Consider the following 24,488-nt stretch of genomic DNA (forward strand, 5'->3'; position numbering starts at 1 on the left):
GCCACCAGACTATCTTAATTTATATGACTCCCATATCCATCACTGAGAATAACACTTAGCACTTATGTATTGCTTTTCATATTCAAAGTGCTATACAAATGTTGATCTTAATTTATCTGCTCTGTAGGAATGTTGTAATCTTCATTTAACAGATTGGTAAAGTGAGTCAATTTATCTTGGTCTTACGTTTTATTAAAGTTTGTCTTTGCAAAATCGAATATTTGGGACAAATTTAAATTCATAAAAGTCTCTTTTAGCATCAAGTAGTTGGAAGCTTCTATGATTAATTCTGCCACCAGGTGGTGATACAGGGTTTTTCTTTCTTTTTTTTTATAATCAGTTTTAGCAGGGCAACAGGAAAATTATAGAAGAAAATATTGTATGTTGCAAGGAATTTCTCAATTTTGTAGAAGTTTTCCCCCCTTGTATGTTGTAACTGATTTTTCCATTAAATTTTACTAATTTTTTCTTCCAAATTCAAGATCCCTCTTCAATAAACAGCTATTGCTAGGAAGAGATCAGAAGAAATCCTGTTTAAAGGTTTTCTTGAAAACTGGTGTTGAAAGATGGTTTAACTTCTCGCATAGATGAGAAACATTTTTCAGATGTAGTGGAAAGTGTGATAGACATGAGATGTCTATCATATTGCACCAAGCTTCTGTCACACTTTCTTGCTTTTGTTTTCTTTTGATGTTGGAAAATGTCTGTCCCATCCACTTCAGTTGTTAAGATGTTCTCAGTTTTAGTTGAGGGAAAGTCATAGGGACCCATTGCCAGTAACTAATGGCTGTTAACTTTTGTGTTGCAACTTCTGGGATCTTGAAGTATATCTGTACTAAATAAGGGAAACCCTTGCACAAGCACCCATAGCATGAAATGGTTACCTGGCTCTTTTCCTTGCAGTGGAATAGTGTATCTAAACCCCAGTTCAACAAGGTACTTAAGCATGTGTTTAACTCTAACTTGAGTGCCTGGAAAAGCTGGTGTGGATGGATGCGTATTACACCATTTTGCCCACTATAATGCAGCCTTCATGTGTGACTGAAGGGCTAACTGAAATCCTCATAATAAGGACTGGCAGACCTCTTTCCAGAAGCATCAAACTCCCCAATATTAGTTTTCACAGATGGTCACATATTGAAAAACACATTATCAAATGCCAACATATGCCAGCATGCACTCAACTTGCTATAATCAGTCTAACTTATAGGTGAATATCAGTTATCTTATAAAACAATAGTTACCCAAAACAATTTGAGCATCTTGGTTTTTGGTGCTCATTGTTTCATGAGTTATACAGTTGTGATATGTGCAAAGAAATTAAAATGTTACGTGTGTGTGTGTATATATACTAGAGGAAGGATGGGATGCTAGTAATTAGTTGGCTAGCCTAGAACTCGGAATGCCTAGAACTCAGGATACCTGGATTTATTTCCCTGCTCCACAATAGGCTTCCTTTGTGACTTTGGGCAAATCACTTAATCTGTGTGCCTCAGTTCTTAAGTAGTAAAATGGGTATAATAGTTCCTCCCTACAAGGGGTTTTGTAAGGATAAATATATTACAAAAAAAAATTAAGGCTTGGATGGTAAGGGTGAAACGTCTTAACACTTTAACACTGAAGTTATTAAACTTTTACATCCACCTCTGACAGAAATATATTCACTTTTCTTTTGTCCGTTACTTTTGAATCAGGGCTTCAAAAAATCTAAATTTGTACTCTGGTTCCACAGCAACCTGGGCAAAAGTGTATATTTAGAGGACGCTTCTTTAAGGTTCAGTGAAAAAATGGATGCATAGCTTTTGTTGTCCAGTTGCAGGTTTCAGATTTTGAGTCCCTAGGAATTAATTTTTTTATTTTTTTTTTTCTGAAAGAGAGCTTTGCTGTATAAGGAAAAACTGCTCTATGCAGAGTTTCAGAGCTGAATTGGTGAAGAGCACAATCTACAATACTTAAATAATTGGTATTATTAAACAGACATATTGGTTAAAATATTGTTAGATAAGCAAGACAATTTATGCTAGTAACAGTTTAGATGACAAACCGAAAACTTTGAAACTCTCATTTACATTCTGTTATGCTATCTGTTTTCGTTTTGCATTTCAGAGGGCTTGGAGAATGAAAATAAAATGATCAGTTTCAATTTTGTATAGCTGTTTTAACTTTTTGGTTCTCATTTGTTTTGTTTAGCACTTTGAATAAGCAGACTGTGTAGTTCAGTGTTGATGCTGCATATCCTGCAGGGGAATATTTAAATACAAACAGCCATCTTCCTTAAGTTAAAACAAAAAAAAAAGCCTACCTCTATTAATATTAAGCATCATAAATTCTTAATTATAGGGACCTGAATTTTGGGCCTAAGGTGCTCAGCAATGTCCCTTTTGCCATATTATTTTAGGTGGAAGTGTAAAGGCTTTGAAGGCTGAGTATTACTTCACAGAATCTTCTATATGACTATGAGCAGATGGGCAGAGTGACCTGAAATCGGATGATCAGCAATCTTGAAACTAAATATGGTGCAGCTGAGCAGTGGTTCTTTGCAGTGCTTTATTAGAACTCAGCCCTTTTCACAGTCTCTTGCTCAAATAGGCTGAGAGTACTGCTGAAGTCAGCAGTGACCTCCCCCCATCTTTCCCTCCCTAAGCCAACTAATACTTTTACCAAAGCCCTTTGTTGTGGATTACCTCTTTGTAATCCTGTCCCTTCCCCTTTCTTGTGGTCCTGCAAATGCTACAGTTGCCTTAAAGATGGGAAGGCAGTGGGACTCTCATTGGACTACAGAACTTGTGTGATCAGTTGCGGGGGCAGAGTGGGGTCACTAATTTAGCAAAAAGAAAAGGAGTACTTGTGGCACCTTAGAGACTAACCAATTTATTTGAGCATAAGCTTTCGTGAGCTACATCTCGCTTCATCGGATGCATCCAGTGAAGTGAGCTGTAGCTCATGAAAGCTTATGCTCAAATAAATTGGTTAGTCTCTAAGGTGCCACAAGTACTCCTTTTCTTCTTGCAAATACAGACTAACACGGCTGTTAATCTGAAACCTGTCATTAATTTAGCAAAAGCACTCTGCACCTTCCTACCATAGGCTGAGAACAGCACCAAGGCAGTCTGCATTGCAGAGATGAACTTCTAGGTCTCCCAGGTTTTTCAAGCAATAGAACATATGTTCTATCTGCTAGGACTGTCTAAAAGATGAATGTCCTTATGTGGGAGCTTGAACTAAAGATCTCTTTGAGAAGTCCTGAGGATTTCCAAGCAGCTGGTATGTTAGGCAGTCCTCACACTCCACTTCAGCTGTGGCTTTATATAGTCAGAATATTCAGCCATTGATCTGTAGCAAATTTAGCTTTGACATACATTTTTAACGTATGCTATTTGCCAAGGTTGTACATCTGAGCAGTAGTTATAGGCTAATGAATATTATGACAGGAAGTAGTTTAATGCCTTATATTTTCTATTTAGACCATTTTTGGTTGCCAGAAATGTTTTCCAGTCTCTTCATGTAAGAGATTTATTCCCTATGATTTGCTCTAGTTGATTCAATAAGTTTGTATTACTCATACACACTCTCACTTTTTAAACTTGCAAGCCACAGACACATCAGAATCAATTTATCACAGTTAAGATGGCCCCAGATGATGGTAAAATGCATATTTTTCCTCTTTAAACCACAGTTTGGGAACATTATTTCCCTAAAATCCAAGTGTATGGAGCAAAGGAGCACTACCTCCTGATATTGAAACATCCTGCCTTCCCAGGTAGTACTCACAAAAATGTGTCTCAAATTTCTTTTTGGTCATGGTTGATCCAGACTTTTATTTATATTATCATCACACATTTTCCACTCTTATAATCATATATCTGAAACTATTCAGTAGATTGTAGGTGTCCAAGGCAAAAATGATTGACTCTGGCTAAGCCTGGAGGTTATCTAGTATTGAAAATGTATCAGTTATCTTTTTCCCTTTTAAAAACAAATAGCATACTTATGTAGAAAGTTCTGCTTGTGCTGGAGTATTGAGCACCTGATTCTTTGTTTTAACTGCTTTATAGCTGGGCTGACTTGGGTACAAAGAAGGTCAACTGTCTTGACTGAAGTTACACATGGAGTAAATGGCTCAGCTAAGATTTGTATCCAAGATCTCCCTGGCTCTCAACACTGTTATGTAATCAGTAAGGCCAAGTTTGCACTATGCCACAGATGCATAGATATGGTGCCACCATAGTGTAAGCATGTCCTATGATGATGGAACGGATTTTTCCCATCACTGTAGAACTCTACTTCCTCAAGCGATGATAGCGAAGTCGATGGAAGCATTTTTTCATTGACCCAGCTGTATCTATGCTATGGTGCTCAGGCATATGGGTTTGTCACATCCATGCATGCCATAGCTATGTCACACTAAGTAGACCAAGCCTAAGGAAACTATTGTAGATAATACTTTAACTTATTGTACTTTTTGCACAACGTCAAAGCACTCTAGAAAGGTGAGTCTTGCAAAGGTTCCTTTGGAGGAGATGGGAGAAAATTAAGCAAGAGAAAGATAGTGACTTTCCCCAGTTTGTACAGTGAATCAGTGGCTGAGCTGGAAATAAAGGTTGGGTCTCCTGTCTCCTAGTCACCTACAATGTCTCCTAGACCCTGGAGCCTCTCTGAATGCTCCAGCTCCAAGAGTCTGTCTCTCTCTGCAGAGACACAACTGTTTGTGCTTTCATAGCAACAGCCAATAGTAATTGAATTCAGTTAGTATTTTTAGTACTCTGTAATAAGCAATGCCCAGTTGATTGGCCAGTTAGAGGGAGCCTTAAACTCTTCCTGTAATCGTGTATAGTTACCATGATATGTTTTAATTAGCCAAAGCAGGTGCTATTTTAGCTCTACTTGTTAAGTCATTTTAATGTTACACACTTACCTGGGGCCAATAGCCACACATACCCTGCTGACCTCTTTGTCCCTATTGTGTCCCATGTCACCTTTTTGCACTAATGTCTGACAAATTCCGTACATGCTCAGCTAATTTGAAGCAATATCCTAAACACATGTGGGCGTTATTCCATTAAACTACAACGTAGCACTGGTAAAGAATATTGGGAAAGCAGAAAAGATTCTTACACAGAAGGAAGCCATCTGTAATCAGTACAAGGATTAGCACCTCTGTTTTTCAATAATATCCTTATATTAATCACATTAAAATAAGTTTCTTGCATTTTAAAGAGATGTTTGTACTTTCGTCACTTGGATCTTACACTGAATAATGCCTCATCTGTAGTAGAAAGTGTGCTGATCCGTTCTGAGCTCCTGTTCTCACATGCTTATTAACATGCCATAAAATTATGCTTAAGTGCAAAATTTTTCATAATTGTTCTCGGCCCAAATTTGAATTTCTTTTGAGAAGCATGGAAACATTTTGTTTAGCTGTTTTACGTACTTACAAAATGTGAACAGTTTTTTAGAAGTGTCTTTGAATAACCCCAAATACTTGGTTCTAAAAGTTCACTTTGACCTCTAATGAAGGCAAGTGTATTTGGCATGCAAACATCTAATAGTCATATTCAGTTTATGACTTTCCACTATACTTTGCCATACGGAGATGCTAAACTCGAGACCTGATCATGCTTTAGTACCTATTTCAAAACAAAGTATCCCAGATATAAATGTCTTTCAGTCATTAAACATTCAAATAAAGTGGTTATGTACCTGATAGTGTTTTCATGTGTATGTTAATTTTCCTTGTGAAGCAAATGTACATTTCAGTAAATGCAAGAGTGGCACACCAGTAATGCACGCTGAGTAACTGGTATACTTGGTGGTCTTCATGATTGAGTCTTACATGTTTAAATGCATGCATGCATTTATTTCAGTATGATCAGGCCAAGTTTTGGTTTTGTTTTGTTTTTAGAGGGAATGTCATTTACATTATGATTACTGAGGATTGAAATGACCGATGGGGAGACCATTCTGAGTTTTGGTTTCACTCAACAGCTGTTAGTGACATTTATAGTTATCTACTGCAAAATACTAAATTGGGAAGAATGAAGGACTTGAAGGAACCATATTTTGAATTTCCGGTCATTTCATGAAATGCTGAATTAGAATGCAATTATTGCTCAGAGCTGGTTCAGGCATATATGGGCTCCACCTGCAAAGCCATTTGATTGGCCCCACAACTGCAAGAGTCAATATTCATTGTGCATCCTATCCCTACCCAGCTATGTGCCTGAAACTTCTAAGCTATGCCAGATACTGAGGGTTTAATGTTGTCCTAGGGTAAGATTAAATAATAATTTCTGAACTATTGTCTATTCGACATTGGTGAGGCCTCATCTGGAGTACTGTGTCCAGTTTTGGGCCCCACACTTCAAGAAGGATGTGGATAAATTGGAGAGAGTCCAGCGAAGGGCAACGAAAATGATTAGGGGACTGGAACACATGACTTATGAGGAGAGGCTGAGGGAGCTGGGATTGTTTAGCCTGCAGAAGAGAAGAATGAGGGGGGATTTGATAGCTGCTTTCAACTACCTGAAAGGGGGTTCCAAAGAGGATGGCTCTAGACTGTTCTCAATGGTAGCAGATGACAGAACGAGGAGTAATGGTCTCAAGTTGCAGTGGGGGAGGTTTAGATTGGATATTAGGAAAAACTTTTTCACTAAGAGGGTGGTGAAACACTGGAATGAGTTACCTAGGGAGGTGGTAGAATCTCCTTCCTTAGAGGTTTTTAAGGTCAGGCTTGACAAAGCCCTGGCTGGGATGATTTAACTGGGAATTGGTCCTGCTTTGAGCAGGGGGTTGGACTAGATGACCTTCTGGGGTCCCTTCCAACCCTGATATTCTATGATTCTATGAACTGCACTGTGTATTTGTCAAGAGAGTTTGGGGAATAGTGGTTGGAGATTCCCTGTTAAATTGGGGTCACTTATGACTATAAATTTTGCAGCCTTGGCTAAACTAGCCCTTATAGAAATGCTTATCTGTAAAATAGCAACACTTCGAAGATGGCTAAATAATGTCTTGTTCACAAGATTTATGTATGTCTGACAGCATTAGCACAGCACTGCATGATATTTTTTTCTTTCCCCTGTCTGTTTCTCCTCACTTTAAGATGAGGGATACTTTTTGCCAGTCATTGATCTAGAAATGGGCAATATTTGTAGGGGATTGTCTATTTTTTTTTCTGTTGCTTAGTGTTACTTAATGACTTGTGAGAATAAGAAGAGAACAATATTTTATCCTATTACATAAATAAATCTATCGCCATGTGTTATAACCTAGATTGTTATGAGCATGTCTGATTGAATTAGTTATTAAAGACCATTTTCTTTTATCATGGAAATTCATTTAATATATTTAAAAACACAAATTTTAGCAAGTAGCATTTTTCTTCAATCTGTAGTTGCCTTTGTTTATCTACATTTAGCTCTTTAGGATAATTCCTTAAGTATTTCTTTTGTGACCATCCAGACTATGATAGGTTTCAGAGTAGCAGCCGTGTTAGTCTGTATTCGCAAAAAGAAAAGGAGTACTTGTGGCACCTTAGAGACTAACCAATTTATTTGAGCATGAGCTTTCGTGAGCTACAGCTCACTTCATTGGATGCATTCAGTGGAAAATACAGTGGGGAGATTTATATACACAGAGAACATGAAACAATGGGTGTTACCATACACACTGTAACCAGAGTGATCACTTAAGATGAGCTGTTACCTGCAGGAGAGCCAGGGGGAGGGGAGAGGGTGGGTGGGTGGGTGTGTGTGTGTAAACCTTTTGTAGTGATAATCAAGGTGGGCCATTTCCAGCAGTTGACAGGAACGTCTGGGGGTGGGGGTGGAGGAAATAAACATGGGGAAATAGTTTTACTTTGTGTAATGACCCATACACTCCCAGTCTCTATTCAAGCCTAAGTTAATTGTATCCAGTTTGCAAATTAATTCCAATTCAGCAGTCTCTCGTTGGAGTTTGTTTTTGAAGTTTTTTGTTGAAGATTTGCAACTTTTATGTCTGTAATCGAGTGACCAAAGAGATTGAAGTGTTCTCCGACTGGTTTTTGAATGTTATAATTCTTGACGTCTGATTTGTGTCCATTTATTCTTTCACATAGAGACTGTCCAGTTTGGCCAATGTACATGGCAGAGGGGCATTGCTGGCACATGATGGCATATATCACATTGGTAGATGTGCAGGTGAACGAGCCTCTGATAGTGTGGCTGATGTGATTAGGCCCTATGATGGTGTCCCCTGAATAGATATGTGGACACAGTTGGCAATGGGCTTTGTTGCAAGAATAGGTTCCTGGGTTAGTGGTTCTGTTGTGTGGTTGCTGGTGAGTATTTGCTTCAGGCTGGGGGGCTGTCTGTAAGCAAGGACTGGCCTGTCTCCCAAGATCTGTGGGAGTGATGGGTCGTCCTTCAGGATAGGTTGTAGATCCTTGATGATGCGTTGGAGAGGTTTTAGTTGGGGGCTGAAGGTGATGGCTAGTGGCGTTCTGTTATTTTCTTTGTTGGCCCTGTCCTGTAGTAGGTGACTTCTGGGTACTCTTCTAGCTCTGTCAGTCTGTTTCTTCACTTCAGCAGGTGGTTATTGTAGTTGTAAGAATGCTTGATAGATATCTTGTAGGTGTTTGCATTTGCTCCAACCCCTCAGACAGAGGCAGTTGTATCTTAGAGCTTGGCTGTAGACGATGGATCGTGTGGTGTGGTCTGGGTGAAAGGTGGAGGCATGTAGGTAGGAATAGCGGTCAGTAGGTTTCCAGTATAGGGTGGTGTTTATGTGACCATCGCTTATTAGCACCATAGTGTCCAGGAAGTGGATCCCTTGTGTGGACTGGTCCAGGCTGATATATGCCATCATGTGCCAGCAATGCCCCTTTGCCCCTCTCGTTACAGTGTGAATGGTAACACCCATTGTTTCATGTTCTCTATGTATATAAATCTCCCCACTGTATTTTCCACTGAATGCATCCGATGAAGTGAGCTTTAGCTCACGAAAGCTTATGCTCAAATAAATTTGTTGTGGCACCTTAGAGACTAAGTACTCCTTTTCTTCAGACTATGATAGACTTTCTTCCTTGCCAAGCTAATTGCATGACTGCTTTCAGTGCTTCGAACCCCGCTTGCTTGTGGAACAAGAATCTGATCTCTCAGTACTTTTTTTTTTTTTTTGGCTATGTAGTTTTTAGATGACTACTTAAAATAAATTATGTGCCAGTTGAAAATGTAAGCCATACATAGGTGTGAGAGGTGCTTTTTAAAGGGTGGGAGGAGACACAGAGACATTTCAGTATGGTCCTCTTGTGAGAAGGAGCTCTTATTTTTAATATCTTCAAGACAACTGGACTGATAGGAAACAGTATCCAGGATCTCTTTTTCTATTTTCAGGTTTGGGGTAAAAGCTGTCCAATGTAGTCATGGCTCGAGAACGAAAATGCATACTGTGTCACATCGTGTACAGCTCAAAAAAGGTAAAAAATTAAAATGAATTTGCAAGGCTAGTATCTTTGTATGTGGAGATCTGGCTATATGCAGCATGGGAGAAACATTTCCTTTTTTTAAAAAAGAAACTGTAAAGATAACTTTTTGTATGAGAAACTGATAGAGATCTTCAGGTCTATTGAATGAAATAGAATTGTTTCAGTACTTCCTCATAGCCTCTTCCTCAGTTAGACCATGTACTGGATATACAGTCTCATTAAGTATTAAAAATATTCATGGCTTTCAAGTTTTAATGTCATCTTTTTTATGATTATATTAAAAACTGTATGAAAGTCGTAAGTCAAGCCCTCAGAAACCCCCTCAGCCTTAATTCTGTTCCCTTGTGCATTCAGAGTGTGTCTTATGACATAATCATATTTTGGTCTTTGTGATGGGTCCCTACACCTTTCAATATGTCAGAAGGACGTTTATCAATTGAGGCAGCTCATTTTCTCATCATCATCGTTTGGTATATGCCTGTGGCTTGTTTACGGTATGTCTGCCAAACCCTGCACTGTAGATGGAATTTTTTTTTCCTTAGACTTTCCTGTAATGCTTATCAATGCAGTATCAGAGTGTCTCACAAACAGTAATTACTTTTATTTTCATAACACTTTAATAGGGACAAAGGGCTATTCCCATTTTATTAATGAGGATCTGAGAGGCAGAGAGAGAGAAGGATGGCCATTTTTCCAAGTGTCTGTGTTCTACGCAGGAAAAGAAAATGGATCTTCTGGGTCTCATTCCTGTTTCTTAACATGAGTGTTCTTCCTCTTCTAGCAGACATCTGCCTCATTTGCAGCACGTTATACAATGACTGCAGTGAATGAGTCAGTTGTTTTAAATCCAAAACCAATTCACTGTGCATGTCTGAGTTGCGTCTAGAATGCTCACCGAATGAAACAGGTCCTGCAGAGCAAAGCAGTGTGTGTTGATATATAGTAACAGTGTATCATAGTGCATATACACACACAAGGGCAGAATTAAGCAACCCTAATGTTGAAAATATTCTGACTTTTTGGGGGGGTGTTTAAAACAAAAAAGAGCCAAACTAAGATTATTTATGTAATGGAATTTTTTTTTTAAAGGAATAATTGTTGTACAGTTATTTTTCTGGAAAGGAGTGGAACACATTGAAGTCAGAGCCCTTGCCTCATTCCATGTACGCTTTTCTATATCTACCTTCTGGAGCTCTGCCTCCTTCTATATGAATCACAAAGATCAATCCTATGGAAGGAAACTTAGTGGGTAATTCCTCAGGGTGACACCACCATCAAAAGAGATAGAGAGGACCTATTAGAGCAGAATATATCCTCGTGCAGAGTAGAATGAATCATGAGTTATGCTTTTTTCTTTCTTTTGTAGGAGATGGATGAACACATGAGAAGCATGCTTCATCACAGAGAACTTGAAAATCTGAAAGGAAGGTATGAGAATGATCATGAAAACTGCCGTTCAGTTCAGGTTACATGTCACGCTTTTGGGGAACTAAATAGCCTTATTTCCCACGCAAGCTAAATTGAATTTAAAGAGAGAAGATAGATTAAGAATTAACTGTTTCTATAAAGCTCATTTCTTTGTGCCTTTCTAATAGATACTAAAGATCTTAATAGCCGTGAGGACATGTCCCTGTTAGGAGCATGGGATTTCTCCCTAAATCTATACAACTTGCTTCAACTGTTAGCTTGGGCTGTAGTTTGGTAGTTTTCTACTTTCTTACAATATATCTGTTCCTATAGTTAGTTTAAATTCAAATGCCTAATATGCTGGTGGGCTAAATCACCTGGAAAATCCAAATCATGGGGATCATAAATAAAATCTTATTTTTATTTAAAAAAAGAAAAGGAAAAAAAGTTGTTGTGCAGGATGATTAAGACTCTGCAAGTTTAGAGTTAGACATTCCAATTTGTACTCAACCCCACGTTTAATCTGAAATTCAGACATTTAGTACATAGAGGCTCCAACTCAGAACAGTGCCCCATTGTGATGGAAGCTGTACAAGCACATAGTAAGAGACATTCCTTACCTGAAGAGTTGACAATCTGATTAAATTAGAATGATGAAGGACAGGAGGGGAAATGGGCACAGCGAGTTGAAATGACTTGCTCAAGGTTGCACAGCAGGTTAATAGCAGAGCTGGGAGTAGAACCTAGTTCTTCTGAGTCCCAGGCAGTGTCCTGTTTTACTGTACCGTACAGCCTCTGACCTTCAAATCAAGTATTTATACCATATGCATTTTTTAAAAAGTTTATGGTGGGATTCCCCTTGAGACTTTTTCCACTCAGCTTATCCAGAACACCTTGTCCCGTTCTGGGGGAATGCTTCATCGAATTCCCTGGGATCCAACACACTGTTTGACTCTGGATTTCGTCACTCACATTCCTTTATTTGACATATAGCAAAGCTATCCTGAGTTGATCACAGAGGGTACAGGCTGTACCACACATCCAGAGTTACACAGACAGCCTCTTCCTTTATATGCATTTACACAATATGATGCATTTGCTATACATGAAATGACACTTTTTGGATTGGCTTCGTTACTTTGCAGGAACCAATCTGTGTAAATCGTTCTCTGTCCATATGCTGTTCACATGGAAACTGATCTTTACATTCCAGGTTTATCTTGTCCATAGTCTCCATCAAGGTATTGTTGCTTATCTTAGTTAGCACAGACCTCCTGTCAAGCCCTTATTTACAATTTAACATTCCATTCACCTTCCCAATTATGCTCACTAAGAAATTAGGCAAGTTACTTGTGTCAAGCCAGGCCTACTGTATATTTAAAAAATAACCCCCTAAAATCCAAATGATCCTTCACTCTCAAAGGCTAATGGTGTTCTAGATAAGCTGAGTGGAAAAGGGGGAATTCTGCGCCACTGCACATGCACAGAATGTATGTCTCCCACAGATTTCTTTGCTTCCCTGCAGAAAAATGACCTTCCCCTGCAGTATGTTTCGGGTGCCCAGGGCAGCCAGCAGAGAGGTAAACACTGTGGGGCAAAAGGCAGGACTGGGCAAGACATGTCTGGTGGCTCCTTCCCTGTGCTGGGCTCAGCTGCTAGTCCCAGCTGGGCTGGGGAGGACGAGACTTCCTCTTCCCTTGCACAGCATCCAGGGCCAGGTCAAACCCACCCCAGATTTCTTCCCCAGCTGCAGGAAGCTCTGCAAATGCCCCTCTCCCCCTGCTTCCTGCACCCATTGCTCCTCAGCTGCATGGTGAGGGATTCCTGTACAGGGAGCTGCTCCCCCATATGCCCAACTCCTATGCATGCAGACCCCCTCATACCCAGACTCTCTCACCATTCCCTCTTCTTTTTTTGTCCTTCTCTATCTTCCCTGTTCACTCCTCTGTTCATTCTTTTTTTTTCTAATCTCTCTGTTCTGTTACCCTTCTGAATCACCAGTGATGCTTTTTTTAAAAAGCACTTCCTCACTCTGTTGTCTTTCCCCATTCTGCCCTATGCCTCTTTGGGAATAGGAAAGGCGTGAAATTGTGCCTGGAATCAAAAGCACCTTATTTCTGCCTCTCATCTGTTCTGATTCTCAGCAGTAGAGGACATGTGTTCTGTTGGTGAACAGCTGAGAAGTGGTTGCTCAGATACCCCTGTGTCATCAACATTAACTTTAGCGGTTTGTCTCAAGCTTCTATGTTCTGGCTAATTTTTAAAGTATTCCCTTTAGTGGATTTTTTCTTTCAGCATGTGATAATGATTCTGAATACTTTAGCAATTGCTGAGGCTGGGGTAGATTCAAGAGCTAAACATGGTGCAGATGGCAGCTTAAATAAGTCTTAGTCTTCCATTTTGTGTTTGAATTTCTAGGGCACAGTTTCCCCCCAGCTGATAGCTCCTCTCTCAGCTACTGTTGAACTTTAAAGTCCTGCCACATTTCAGCTAACACTAGCTATCAGTTTAATTCTTTAAAAATTATATATAATGTACACATACACACACTTGACCTAGAAGTGCTTCAAAATGGATCATCCACATTGTGTAATAAACTTCCCCCTCATCAAATGGATTTATGCCAACATTCTTCAGGTTGGGCCCGGGGGAGGAGGTGAATCTGGTCGGGGGGGGGGTTGTTCCCACCCCCTGGTTTTTGGGGGTTTTTTTTATTTAACTGCATGCCTTTCATCACTTTTACTATCCGGAGATTAGGTCATCTATTGAATTCTGTATTTAACTCTGTATTGTCATCCTGTTGTATTCTTTGTGAAATCTTGGTTTTAGATGAGAAGGAAAATTTCAGATTTCCATTGTATCTGATATTGTGAAATTTCAAAAGGTTTAGTAACTTTGTAGTTTTCCATTTTCTTAGCATCAGAGATGAAAGAGCTTGATTTTAATGTCAGTCTTTCATTCTGCCTTCGAAGTGTTTCCATTACTTTTATTCGGATCTCTTCCTACAAGAAAGGAATCTGTGCTCTGGCAGACTTAGTTCTTATACTTGAGAATCAAAATGGATAGTAAATTGTTTAGTTTACAACCTTTCTTTCTCTTTCTCAATTTGGACTTCTAGAAAGCTACATGGAATTTCACAATTTATGTAAAAGACATGGGGTAGCCTCCAGGACGGAGACTTGAAGTAGCTCAGTACGTGGACTAGTTAATAGAGGGGACAAAGAGCTACACTGTTAGCATAGGTTACATTAACATTTATATTATCTGTAGGCTTCAGGGTTAACACCCCATTGGCATGAGTCAGTTCACACTTTTGAGTTTGTCTGCAGAGGAAGACATAACTGCGTTGGTTTAAACTTTAGTTTGAGAACCACTGATCAGGTGGTTCAAGAGCCACTGTTTCGGGACTGCTGATTTGGAAGTTGGACAGAGTGAAGAAGTGGAGAATCAGTCCCCAGCCCTGCTACTTAACCTTGCCCAAAGTAACTCTCATTCTGCTTCAATCTACCAATCAGTAAAAGGGAATAATATTTACCTTACAGAGGAATTGAAATCTGTATTTGTGAAGGACTTTGAGATTTTCTAGAAATGTCAAGTATTATAATAGGTACCATTAGGTTTTTCTTTTATTTTTTTCTTTAATATTTTTTATGTCCAGTTAACAGGTCCTTACGTTTAAAGTGTAGCTCTACTATGATGAATAAGTTTGTAAAAATGACATCTGTTTAGACACCTGCTCCCTGTTTGGTCTCTTTTGACAATTTTAGCAAAAAGTAAGCTTTACTATATTTTATTCCTATTCTAGCAATTATTCCTAGCAATTCATAGCTAACGCAGTTAAGAGAGTGAGCTGTATTCTGTACCTGCCTGTGCATTAGCAAAATTGTTAACCAACTTTCAGTTGGTTAAACTTGTGCTAAGCCACTGAAGATGAGGTAATACAGATGTCATACAGCATAATGTGACTTCAGAATCTTTATTACTGTTGGTAGTGTGTGCAAAATAAAGAACCCAGTCTGGTGCACGAATCCCAGGTTGAATTTGTAGGGCTGACAGGAAGAAAAATATGTATTTTACTTACAACTGCACACTTGTTCTGCAAATTATTTGAAACTGAGACTCTCAATTTAAGTGTATAAAGTGGTGGTTGTATTAAACTTCCTCAACATATGGCCTGTTCGAGTGATCTGTTTAAATACCTTTACTGTGTTACTATAGATCACATTTTTACTAGTAGGAAAAAAATAGAAAAATGTCTTTTTTAAATCACTTATTCATTTCAAAGCCCTTTTGAAAGGCACAGACCTTTATTTAACAGCCAGCTGTTGACACTTTAAGTATGGCTCAGATAAGGATGCTGGCTTAAAATCTTGTCAGTGGTACTTTTTTTTTTCTTCCCCCCCCCCCCCCTTTCTGGATTTCTTTCATACTTTTAGAAACTGCAGAGGTGGAGGCCAGATTCTTGAGCCTCTGGTTCCTCTGATGGAAACATTTAACTGAATAATGAAGATGTTTCCAATCCATGAGATGGGGATTTTTCATCACTTCAGTAAGGGCAATTAGCATATGAAGTGGAAAAAAGCTTTAATACAAAGCAAGTTTTTAAATTTCATTTGGTATTAACCTTTTGATGCACAAGTTGAGTTTTCTAAATATATTAGATGTGAGCTAATGAACTGAGCTCCAGTCACTTATATTTCTGTTTTGGGAAAAGGCAGGAGAATTCATCTGTCCCAATGACTAGTCTAAATGTGGCTTTTAGTTTTGCTTTTAATCTTTACATGGACCCCCGGTTCCTCACCACTTCCCACTTTATTTCCATTCATATGTTTGGGCATTATAGTACATGATCTTTATATTTGAGACATAGGAGCATTCAGTGCTGCTTCTATAAACAAGACGGTGGGGTGCAAGAAAGCATTAGTGAGGCAGGCAGTGGGCACTATGTTAGTCCCACCACCCTATTTGCTTGGCTCAGAACACATGCTTTTTTTTCTGATCAATTTTATTTAACTTACCAATGGACCTATTTTATCTTTTACTTTTTTAACCATTAGACTAACTACAGGATTGGTCATGCACTGTATGGTAGGCTTTTTAATAAACATTAAATACTGATTTGATTCTTTTTAATAGCAGTTTTACTGACACTTTAGCAGTTTCACTGACACTTTAGTAAAACTATTTGTCTGACACAGCTGTCAACTTCCTGCAACTGAAATAATTTCTTATTTTTTAAGATAAGCCTTCTAAAGTAGAAAGCAGACCTCATGCATCATTTGAACCAAATAAAGTACAGTGAACTGAAGACCCCTCCCATCACTTGCTGTGCTATGGAGTCTTTAAATTCCAAGCAGAGGTCTCAGCTGTCCCAGTTTAGGTTACACTGTATTAGGATTGGCTGTAGCAGTATACCCCCTCCTCCCTCTTCTAGCTTTCACTGGGGGAAAGCATGAGGCAGAGATTAAATGTAGAAACTGTCACCAGGCTTCTCCAGTGCAGCTGGCACCATGGATGTGCTTCAGAGCAGCTCCTGCTAGCTCTGTAAGCCCTCCACTCTGCCTCCTCCCACTATGTTTCCTCTGATAAGATTTTGAGTACAACAATCCAAGAAGAATTCCCTGACCCCCACCAATTTATACTGCTCTATTCCTAAGTTTTTTACCTCTTGATTGTTGGAACAAAATCTCTAAAAATTGACCACAAAAAGCCCCAGAAGTTGGGGAAAATTGCTATAGAAAAAAAGAAAAGCCAGAAAATTCAAATAGTTTTAGTGTATTGAGCAAAATTATAGTGCCTAGTGCACAAGCAATTGGTTAAGAAAATTGGCATATTCAGAGGAAACCGAGTAAGATCTGAGTTGTCTACCATGCCTGAGGGAAGGATTGAATGTCCATCCTCTCTCTCTTTCCCCAGGGACAGCAACCACAAGTGCCAGGTGTGCAGGGTGACAGTGGTTGGCTTGTCAGCATATGCCAAGCACATCTCCAGCCAGCTGCACAAAGACAATATCGATGTTCACGACAGAGAGGAAGACGAAGGGAAAGAAGAGGCTGATGAAGAGTACTTTGACAAGGAACTAATTCAATTAATCAAACAAAGGAAGGAACAGAACCGGTTAGTATTCTTCTTCTTCTCTTAAGTTACACGGTAAAATTCCTTTAAAGCTGTTGTGGGTATGGAGAAATGCTGCCAAGATAGACGTATGTTTGAAGTGCAGTCTGCATGCAACCAGTCTGCTGATCATAAGAGCAGTTTACAGTAACTACCTGTAGGATGCAGCTTGTGTGTCTAAACACAAACATTTCATTTATTATTTTCAGTTCTGATAGTTATGAGGTTTACTGCAGTGCTTGGAAAATGAGGCTTAGCCTAGTCCACAGCAGAGGTGAAACAGTTTCACTTGTAGTGTCACAGGGCCTTGAAGTGGAATTCCTTGTGTGCTTATTAAGGATTCAAGATTATTCAACATCTCTGTGCAAATATTTTATATTCTCATAAGTATACAGTTGAATAAAATGTTGCAATAATTCTAGCAGCAGTACTAGTATCCCTTCTTTGCCCTACAAAATTAGCCTATCACAAACTGTTGTTGGGTATAACTTGATGCTTGTATTTTACAGTTCTGATTTATGATCTCTGAAACGAATTAGAATCTCTTATTTTGGGTAACAATGTAAATGTCATCCTGAAATGCACTGAAGTCTTAAATGAAAAGCTTTTTCTTTTTGTTTAGCACATAGTATACATAGTGCTACATAGTATATAAGATTTCTGTTTCAGCATTTATGCTGCATGTGACACTTTTGTGAGTGTGCATTGCTAGTGCCATGTAATTGTATAATATACAGTTTAAAGAGTAAGAACATATTACTGTAACACTGTAAGGGGGGCATCGTTTTTTTCTTTTTTAATATTATGTTATGTCTGGGTACCCCTACCACAGTGTAAAATAATTTTGAGCTCTCTTTTGACCTGACCAAGAGCGCACAAACATTAGGTCATTGCCTGCCCAGTCTAGACCCTTTGGATATCAGCCAGGACTATGAAGGTTTTTAGGCTTTTCCCCTGTCCCTTCATTCTAATCAATAATTGTGCTGCATGGTACCCAGTTTTGTGCTATGATGCTCAACATTGTTTTAGAGCTATTCCATTCCTTGGCTACTGTCAAGGTTCCTCCCCCACTCTGAACGCTAGGGTACAGATGTGGGGACCTGCATGAAAACCTCCTAAGCTTATCTTTACCAGCTTAGGTCAAAACTTCCCCAAGGTACAAGATATTCCACCCTTTGTCCTTGGATTGGCCGCTACCACCACCAAACAAATACTGGTTACTGGGGAAGAGCTGTTTGGAAACGTCTTTCCCCCCCAAATACTTCCCAAAACCTTGCACTCCACTTCCTGGACAAGGTTTGGTAAAAAGCCTCACCAATTTGCCTAGGTGACTACAGACCCAGACCCTTGGATCTTAAGAACAATGAACAATCCTCCCAACACTTGCACACCCCCTTTCCTGGGAAATGTTGGATAAAGAGCCTCACCAATTTGCATAGGTGACCACAGACCCAAACCCTTGGATCTGAGAACAATGAAAAAGCATTCAGTTTTCTTACAAGAAGACTTTTAATAGAAATAGGAGTAAATAGAAGTAAAGAAATCCCCTCTGTAAAATCAGGATGGTAGATACCTTACAAGGTAATTAGATTCAAAACATAGAGAATCCCTCTAGGCAATACCTTAAGTTACAAAAAAGATTCACAGACAGAAATAGTTATTCTATTCAGCACAATTCTTTTCTCAGCCATTTAAAGAAATCATAATCTAACGCATACCTAGCTAGATTACTTACTAAAAGTTCTAAGACTCCATTCCTGGTCTATCCCTGGCAAAAACAGCATATAGACAGACACAGACCCTTCGTTTCTCTCCCTCCTCCCAGCTTTTGAAAGTATCTTGTCTCCTCATTGGTCATTTTGGTCAGGTGCCAGCGAGGTTACCTTTAGCTTCTTAACCCTTTACAGGTGAGAGGAGTTTTCCTCTGGCCAGGAGGGATTTTAAAGGGGTTTACCCTTCCCTTTATATTTATGACAGCTACACTGGCCAGATGGGGTCTTCTGCATTTAGTGTTCTTTGCTCACTTTAAATCTTTTAAAATCTCCCTGTTTGAAGTGTCTCGGAGGTGAGGGGAGCGTTGGGTAGGTGGGAGTGTTCAGTTAATGATGTCCACAACAAAATTATTTCCCTCCAAACAGAATGTAGTTATCAGCTATTTGACTCAAAGATGCTATTATTTAGACACCATTTCTGTCCTGGCTTCTTATATTAGAGCTCACTTTCGCTTCTGCAGTAATCCATATGACAACTTCACATCCATTTCACAGGAGGCAGAAGTCACTTTAATGCATGCTGAAAGCTTAAAAAAGGGAGATGGAATGTGAAGTTCTCAATTTATCCACAACCAAGGTCAAAGGGTTGTGGAGGCAAATGTTGTGGTATGAAACTTCCCCGTCTTGCCCTTCCTGTGACCTACAAGGATCCATTCTCTCTTAGGCCAGTTAACAAGGATCTTTAACTTAAATTCCATTTTTGCAGGATAAATAGTCCTAGTGTTCAGATTGCTGACCTTGAGAACTGCACCACCAGCATTAAGGCAGCATTTATCTTTGAGTGCATGTGTTTTATAGATCCACTTTGGGTTTGGCAGGATATCAAGAACAAATATAATCTTCGTTTATATCTGCCTGCTAGCAGACTACCAAAGGGCAATAGCTGTGTGCTCAAGGGAAGATCTTTCTAGGCCTCTTATTGCACATTTCAAGGACGGGCTGAGGCCTCGTTTCAAAACTAGACAAAATGTTTTTCTCATGTCTGAAACCAAGCTTGCTTAGGTCTTTAATACCTAGCTGTCGTACAGGAACTCTAGAAATCAAGAGTCTCATTGCTGTTTTCTCCAGCAATTCGAATAACTGTTTTCCTCAGCCCAACTTTCCTTCTAATCTTTACCAGTTCATCCTAACAGTAATACCTTGCACTTACAGGATATATAATCTTCAAGATCTTTTTAATGATTGCCAGGTAGGGAGAATTTACCAATGAATGAATGAATTTACCAATATTTTGCTCAAATCAGTTGCTTAGTCACACTTTGAGAGACATGGGTTGGGGAAAGAGCTTGTATAATAGGGAATATCTTGCCTTGTGCTCTTAACTTTTTGTTATAGTCCAATCACTGGCAAATTGAAAGAAGTATTGTCTCATTCTCACTTTGCAGTCTTCCCTTAATTAAAGTGAAAGTCGTTGCTTAGATGTCTCTTCTGGAATGGAGTAAAAACATCCCGCTTGCCAGGAACAAGTAACTCCTCTTCTTCTTCTTCTCCTCCTCCTCCCCCCCTCCCCCAAGCAATTTGAAGTAATTTTGGGATGGAATGTTAAGTGTGGGGAGAGGATCTTGCACTTAACCTGACAAATGTTCATGACAGTTTTACGAAGATAAATTTAAAAATATCAGCTTTCCTTTCATGGGAGTGGAAAAGCAAATATGTATTTTACCAACCTGGAAGCTGAGTTTTGAATAAGAGAAGATTATGCAGCCTTCCACAGCATATTTGTTCTACAAGCTTGGAGAGAGCCAGTAGGGAGAGAAATGGAACCTAGCAACTAAATTAATCATTTCCATTTGATGTATTTAGAGTAGCTTTTTCATTGCAAGTAAAATAATATGCTAGGGTGCTATTTGATGCCAGTTTAAGAGAATTAGGAATCAGACTGGTGCAGCTCATGGATGTTAAATAAGCTAGTACTTTAAGCTTTAACTAGAAAATTAAGTCTGTAGCTCTTAGCTTTCAAAATACGAGCAGTGTTTCTTTGTAACCTTAAGTGATAAAAACATCATGAAACAATAATACTGACACACGTCAGTTGGTCCCATTTATTTCAGAGGTGTTTGGACCACGAAGTCTGATGATGATGATGATGATTTAAATCTCCACCTTATAAAATAGGTCACTGCTGATCAGAGTACATAAGAGAGAGGTATAATCGTGTTTATGATCTGGGCAATCTGAGTGCTGTCTTGTTTTTGGTACCACCGAAGGGTGAAGGTTTGGAGAGGGCCACCTCCTTTTTCCCCAATCCGATCCCAAAAGATGATAAATCCAATTAATTACAGATTAAATAGCACGGTATAGGTTGAGAATGCCATGTGATGGGACTTGAAAGGAAGAAGTTTTCTATCTTACGTCATCTTTTCTGCAAGCAACTTGGTTAAGTATTGGTAGCTATTTTTGTAACCTACCAAAGTAGTCTTACAGCTTTTTCTGCCTATTAATAAATTGTGACTCTTGAAATGCCAGGGAAAGTGTCCCATTTGACCTCCCATCAATGCCTTTGCACCTTTCTTTCTTCCTGTTGACTCATCACTTCCTGCATTTCCTCCTGAACCCATATTTACACCACAATACATCAAATTTGTGTGCATTTACAAATGGGAAAAATACACTCCCGCAGTCCTGTCTCCGCCCCCCCCCCCCCAAATGAAACTAACCTGAAACTTGCTAACCATTGCATGCCTTGTATTTTGTATTTATATTACAGTAGCTCCTAAAGGCCCAAACCAAAATCAGAGGCCATGCTGCATCTTTTTTTTCCCTTCTTCCTCTGTCCCTTCCCTGAAGTGCTTAAAATCTTTCTTGTTTATACTGTGCTTAGCACAATGTGACCTCAATCTTGGTTGAAGCATGTAGGTGATGATGTAATACAAATAAGTAAATGATCCACATGACAGCATAACTGACTGTTTGGAGGGGCCTTATGTGAATGAAACTTTTTTTTTTTAATAACTTGATGACACTTACAATACTGATTTATTTTGCCATTTTTCATATGTGGTCTTAATGTAAAATTGTTTGTTTAAAGATTTTTTTTTTTGGCTTGTTTGTTTTGTTTTTTAACTGTACCCAATAGATGTGCAAGGGCTTTTTGGAGAAGTATTGTCAGTGTTTTCACTCTATGCAGGCTTTGTGGAAAAAACAAAAGAAGTTGGCTGTCTTAAGCAGACATCATTGCTAGAATGGATTAGACAAGCAGTAAGAATTATATATTTTGTGCCCCAGAGGCAAAGTGCATAGCCACTTCCAGATATTAGTAGTTTGGGAAACCAGTGTCCTGCCAAACGACCTGAAGTTGCTAGTCTGTGGCGGTATTGTTACCTACCAGCCTGCTTTACATCTAAGGCTTAATGTGTGTAGATTTATTCTGGCAGATTTTTAGATCATTTTGAATAGTTTGAGGCTTGTTACCTCTTTTACAAAGCTGGGATAGTTTGGGATATACTCTTCAGTCACTGAACAGACATATTTCCTTATGTCTTCTAGGCAAGTTGAAGCTTGCTGTCGAAACCAAGAAAAAGAACCCAATAATAGGAGACCACAGAGAAGGCGAGAAGAAAGAGCTGCTTATAAAGACAGAGAAACTTATGATTCATCCTTGTGGCACCATCAAGGCCCATCTCAGAAGGACTGGAAATGGGAAAACAATGGCTTTATGAATCCTAGGCAAGGCAAATTCGCACATTCTGTAAAGAACCCTAATGCAGACAGGCACCTCAGTGGTCCCAGGGGATGCTCGGGATGGCATCAGAATGGTTCTGCAGGCCTTTCAGGTCAACATGATAACCATGGGAATTCTGGAGGTGTTTGGCATCCGAAAGGAGGAGGAGAAGTGTCAAACTGGTATCAAGATGTCAAAGGAAGAAATTCCAACTGGCGTTCTGAAGGAACAGGTGACTTTTCTATTTGGCATTCTAAAAACTCTGTAAGAAACTGGAAATCCAATCCTCAGGGTGCAAATGGCTGGAATTTTGGTGGCACAGGGGACACATATCCACTGGGAAAAAATAGGACTGCAAATCCTAGTTCCCACACAGAAGATGGGAGTGTTGCATGGAAAAAAAAACCCATTAAATATAACCAGGAAAGGTATACACGGCAGTGGCAGGCGAATGACCAATTGGATTTTACTAGTGATAAACTCCCTTCAGTGGGGGCACTGGATTTCGGTATTTCTGAACAACCAGAGAGTAAAATGTCCAAGATGAATGGAAAGAGTGGCAGCACTTCCAAAGATAAAATTCATCGATGGACTCCTTACCCGTCTCAGAAAGCCACAGACCAGCATGCATGGTCTGAAGAGAATGTTCCTAAAACTTCAGAGAGAAAAAATTCTGTATCTCTACCTTTTCTCGAGACATCCATGAAAGGAATGGATCTTGAAATAGATACTACAAGCCTCCCAAAACTCATAACGTGGGAAGAGACCCTTTTAAACCACCCCTGTAACAAGGCCACTGCTGACCACCTTGAATTTTGCAAGGTGAAGGCAGACTGCCCCAGTGGAGGAAGACCTGACCAAGAGGAGGGCAGAAGTAACAGGATGCCATCACTGAAATCCCCACTCCTGGTTATTCCAGACATGAAGTTATCTTCCCAAAAGCAAGACCCAAAGAATCTCTTGAAAAATGTCAAGCTTCTATTATCTTCCTGCCCTGGAGAACTCCAGAACCATTCGAATGCACTAAACTTAGAAACTAATCGTTCCTCTTCTTATGTATCCAGGTTGCGCAGTGCTTGTAGCTTAAGAGACAGCAGAGATGTGCTTGACAGAAATCAGAGACAGCCTATTGATAGCCTAAGTGAAGAACTGAGAAAAGCCAAAGAAGAGTTGCAATCCAATCTTTCTCTGCAAAATCCTTACTTAAGTTCATACAGAGATGCAGAGAGTAATCTAAGTGGTGGTCGGAATATAGAGGAACACAGGAAAGGTTCTTCAAAGACTAATGAGCCTAGAGTTGATACATTGGAGGATGTAAGTGAAGAGTGTGAAAAGGCTGAAGCAAGGGTTGAAAAGCTAAGTCCTTTCATCAATACTTGTTCACCATGTGACCCTCAGGAGTGTGAACATGCTAGCACCAGAAAGGAAGGTGACACAGAAGCATCAGGCAAACCTCCCAATTCAAGTATTATAACTGATGAGCAAAAAGATTCTGAATCTCAAATGGAGTCAGTGAGCCCATCAGGCCTTCAACACAGTTTAAGTGATGAGCTGAAAACCTCTCAGGAAGGGAAAGGTGAAGATCCAATCAAATCAAATCATCATTTTGATATGGAAGGCTTTGAAAACAGTTTAGATCATGAACTGCAAAAAGGAGGTGGTGGCCAACCTTCAGGCCCTCTTCTTCCTGAATTAAGTAAACTTGGCCTCCCTGCTTCCCTTCAAAGAGATCTGACACGACATATCAGTTTGAAGAGTAAAGTTGGGGCACATCTTCCTGAGCCCAACCTCAACAATGCACGGCGTATTCGAAATGTTAGTGGTCATCGAAAGAATGAGACTGAGAAGGAGTCTGGACTTAAACCAACCCTGAGGCAGATTCTTAGTGCATCCCGAAGAAACATAAACTGGGAACAAGTTATCCAGCAAGTAACAAAGAAGAAACAGGAACTTGGCAAGGGTTTACCAAGGTTTGTAACCTTTTAACTTTCAAACCTGGATCTTAGTATATTTGAGTCACAAGACTCTAAAGACTGACTTCTGAAGAACTGCAGAGATGAATTCTACC

At 39.5% G+C, this 24,488-nt stretch overlaps 1 protein-coding gene across 9 annotated transcripts in view; it reads left to right on the forward strand.

The window, feature by feature from the left end:
* The window catches only part of ZNF106 (zinc finger protein 106), an 81,010-nt gene that overhangs the window by 4,457 nt on the left and 52,065 nt on the right, over nt 1–24,488 (forward strand). For 8 of the 9 annotated variants that reach the window (XR_012159443.2, XM_073348615.1, XM_073348614.2 and 5 more), the window contains 4 exons: nt 9,375–9,457; nt 10,833–10,894; nt 16,790–16,990; nt 22,246–24,390. Coding sequence is in view for 8 of the 9 variants with exons in the window: in XM_073348615.1 (XP_073204716.1) it covers nt 9,404–9,457; nt 10,833–10,894; nt 16,790–16,990; nt 22,246–24,390 (2,462 nt within the window). In the remaining variant the exon portion in view is untranslated. Of the gene's footprint in view, nt 1–9,374; nt 9,458–9,790; nt 9,961–10,832; nt 10,895–16,789; nt 16,991–22,245; nt 24,391–24,488 lie in introns of those variants that run through there. The other variant, XM_073348618.1, reaches the window with a different exon arrangement.

The sequence above is a fragment of the Lepidochelys kempii genome, chromosome 6, assembly GCF_965140285.1.
Source record: "Lepidochelys kempii isolate rLepKem1 chromosome 6, rLepKem1.hap1, whole genome shotgun sequence".
In the NCBI taxonomy this organism is placed as follows: Eukaryota; Metazoa; Chordata; order Testudines; family Cheloniidae; genus Lepidochelys; species Lepidochelys kempii.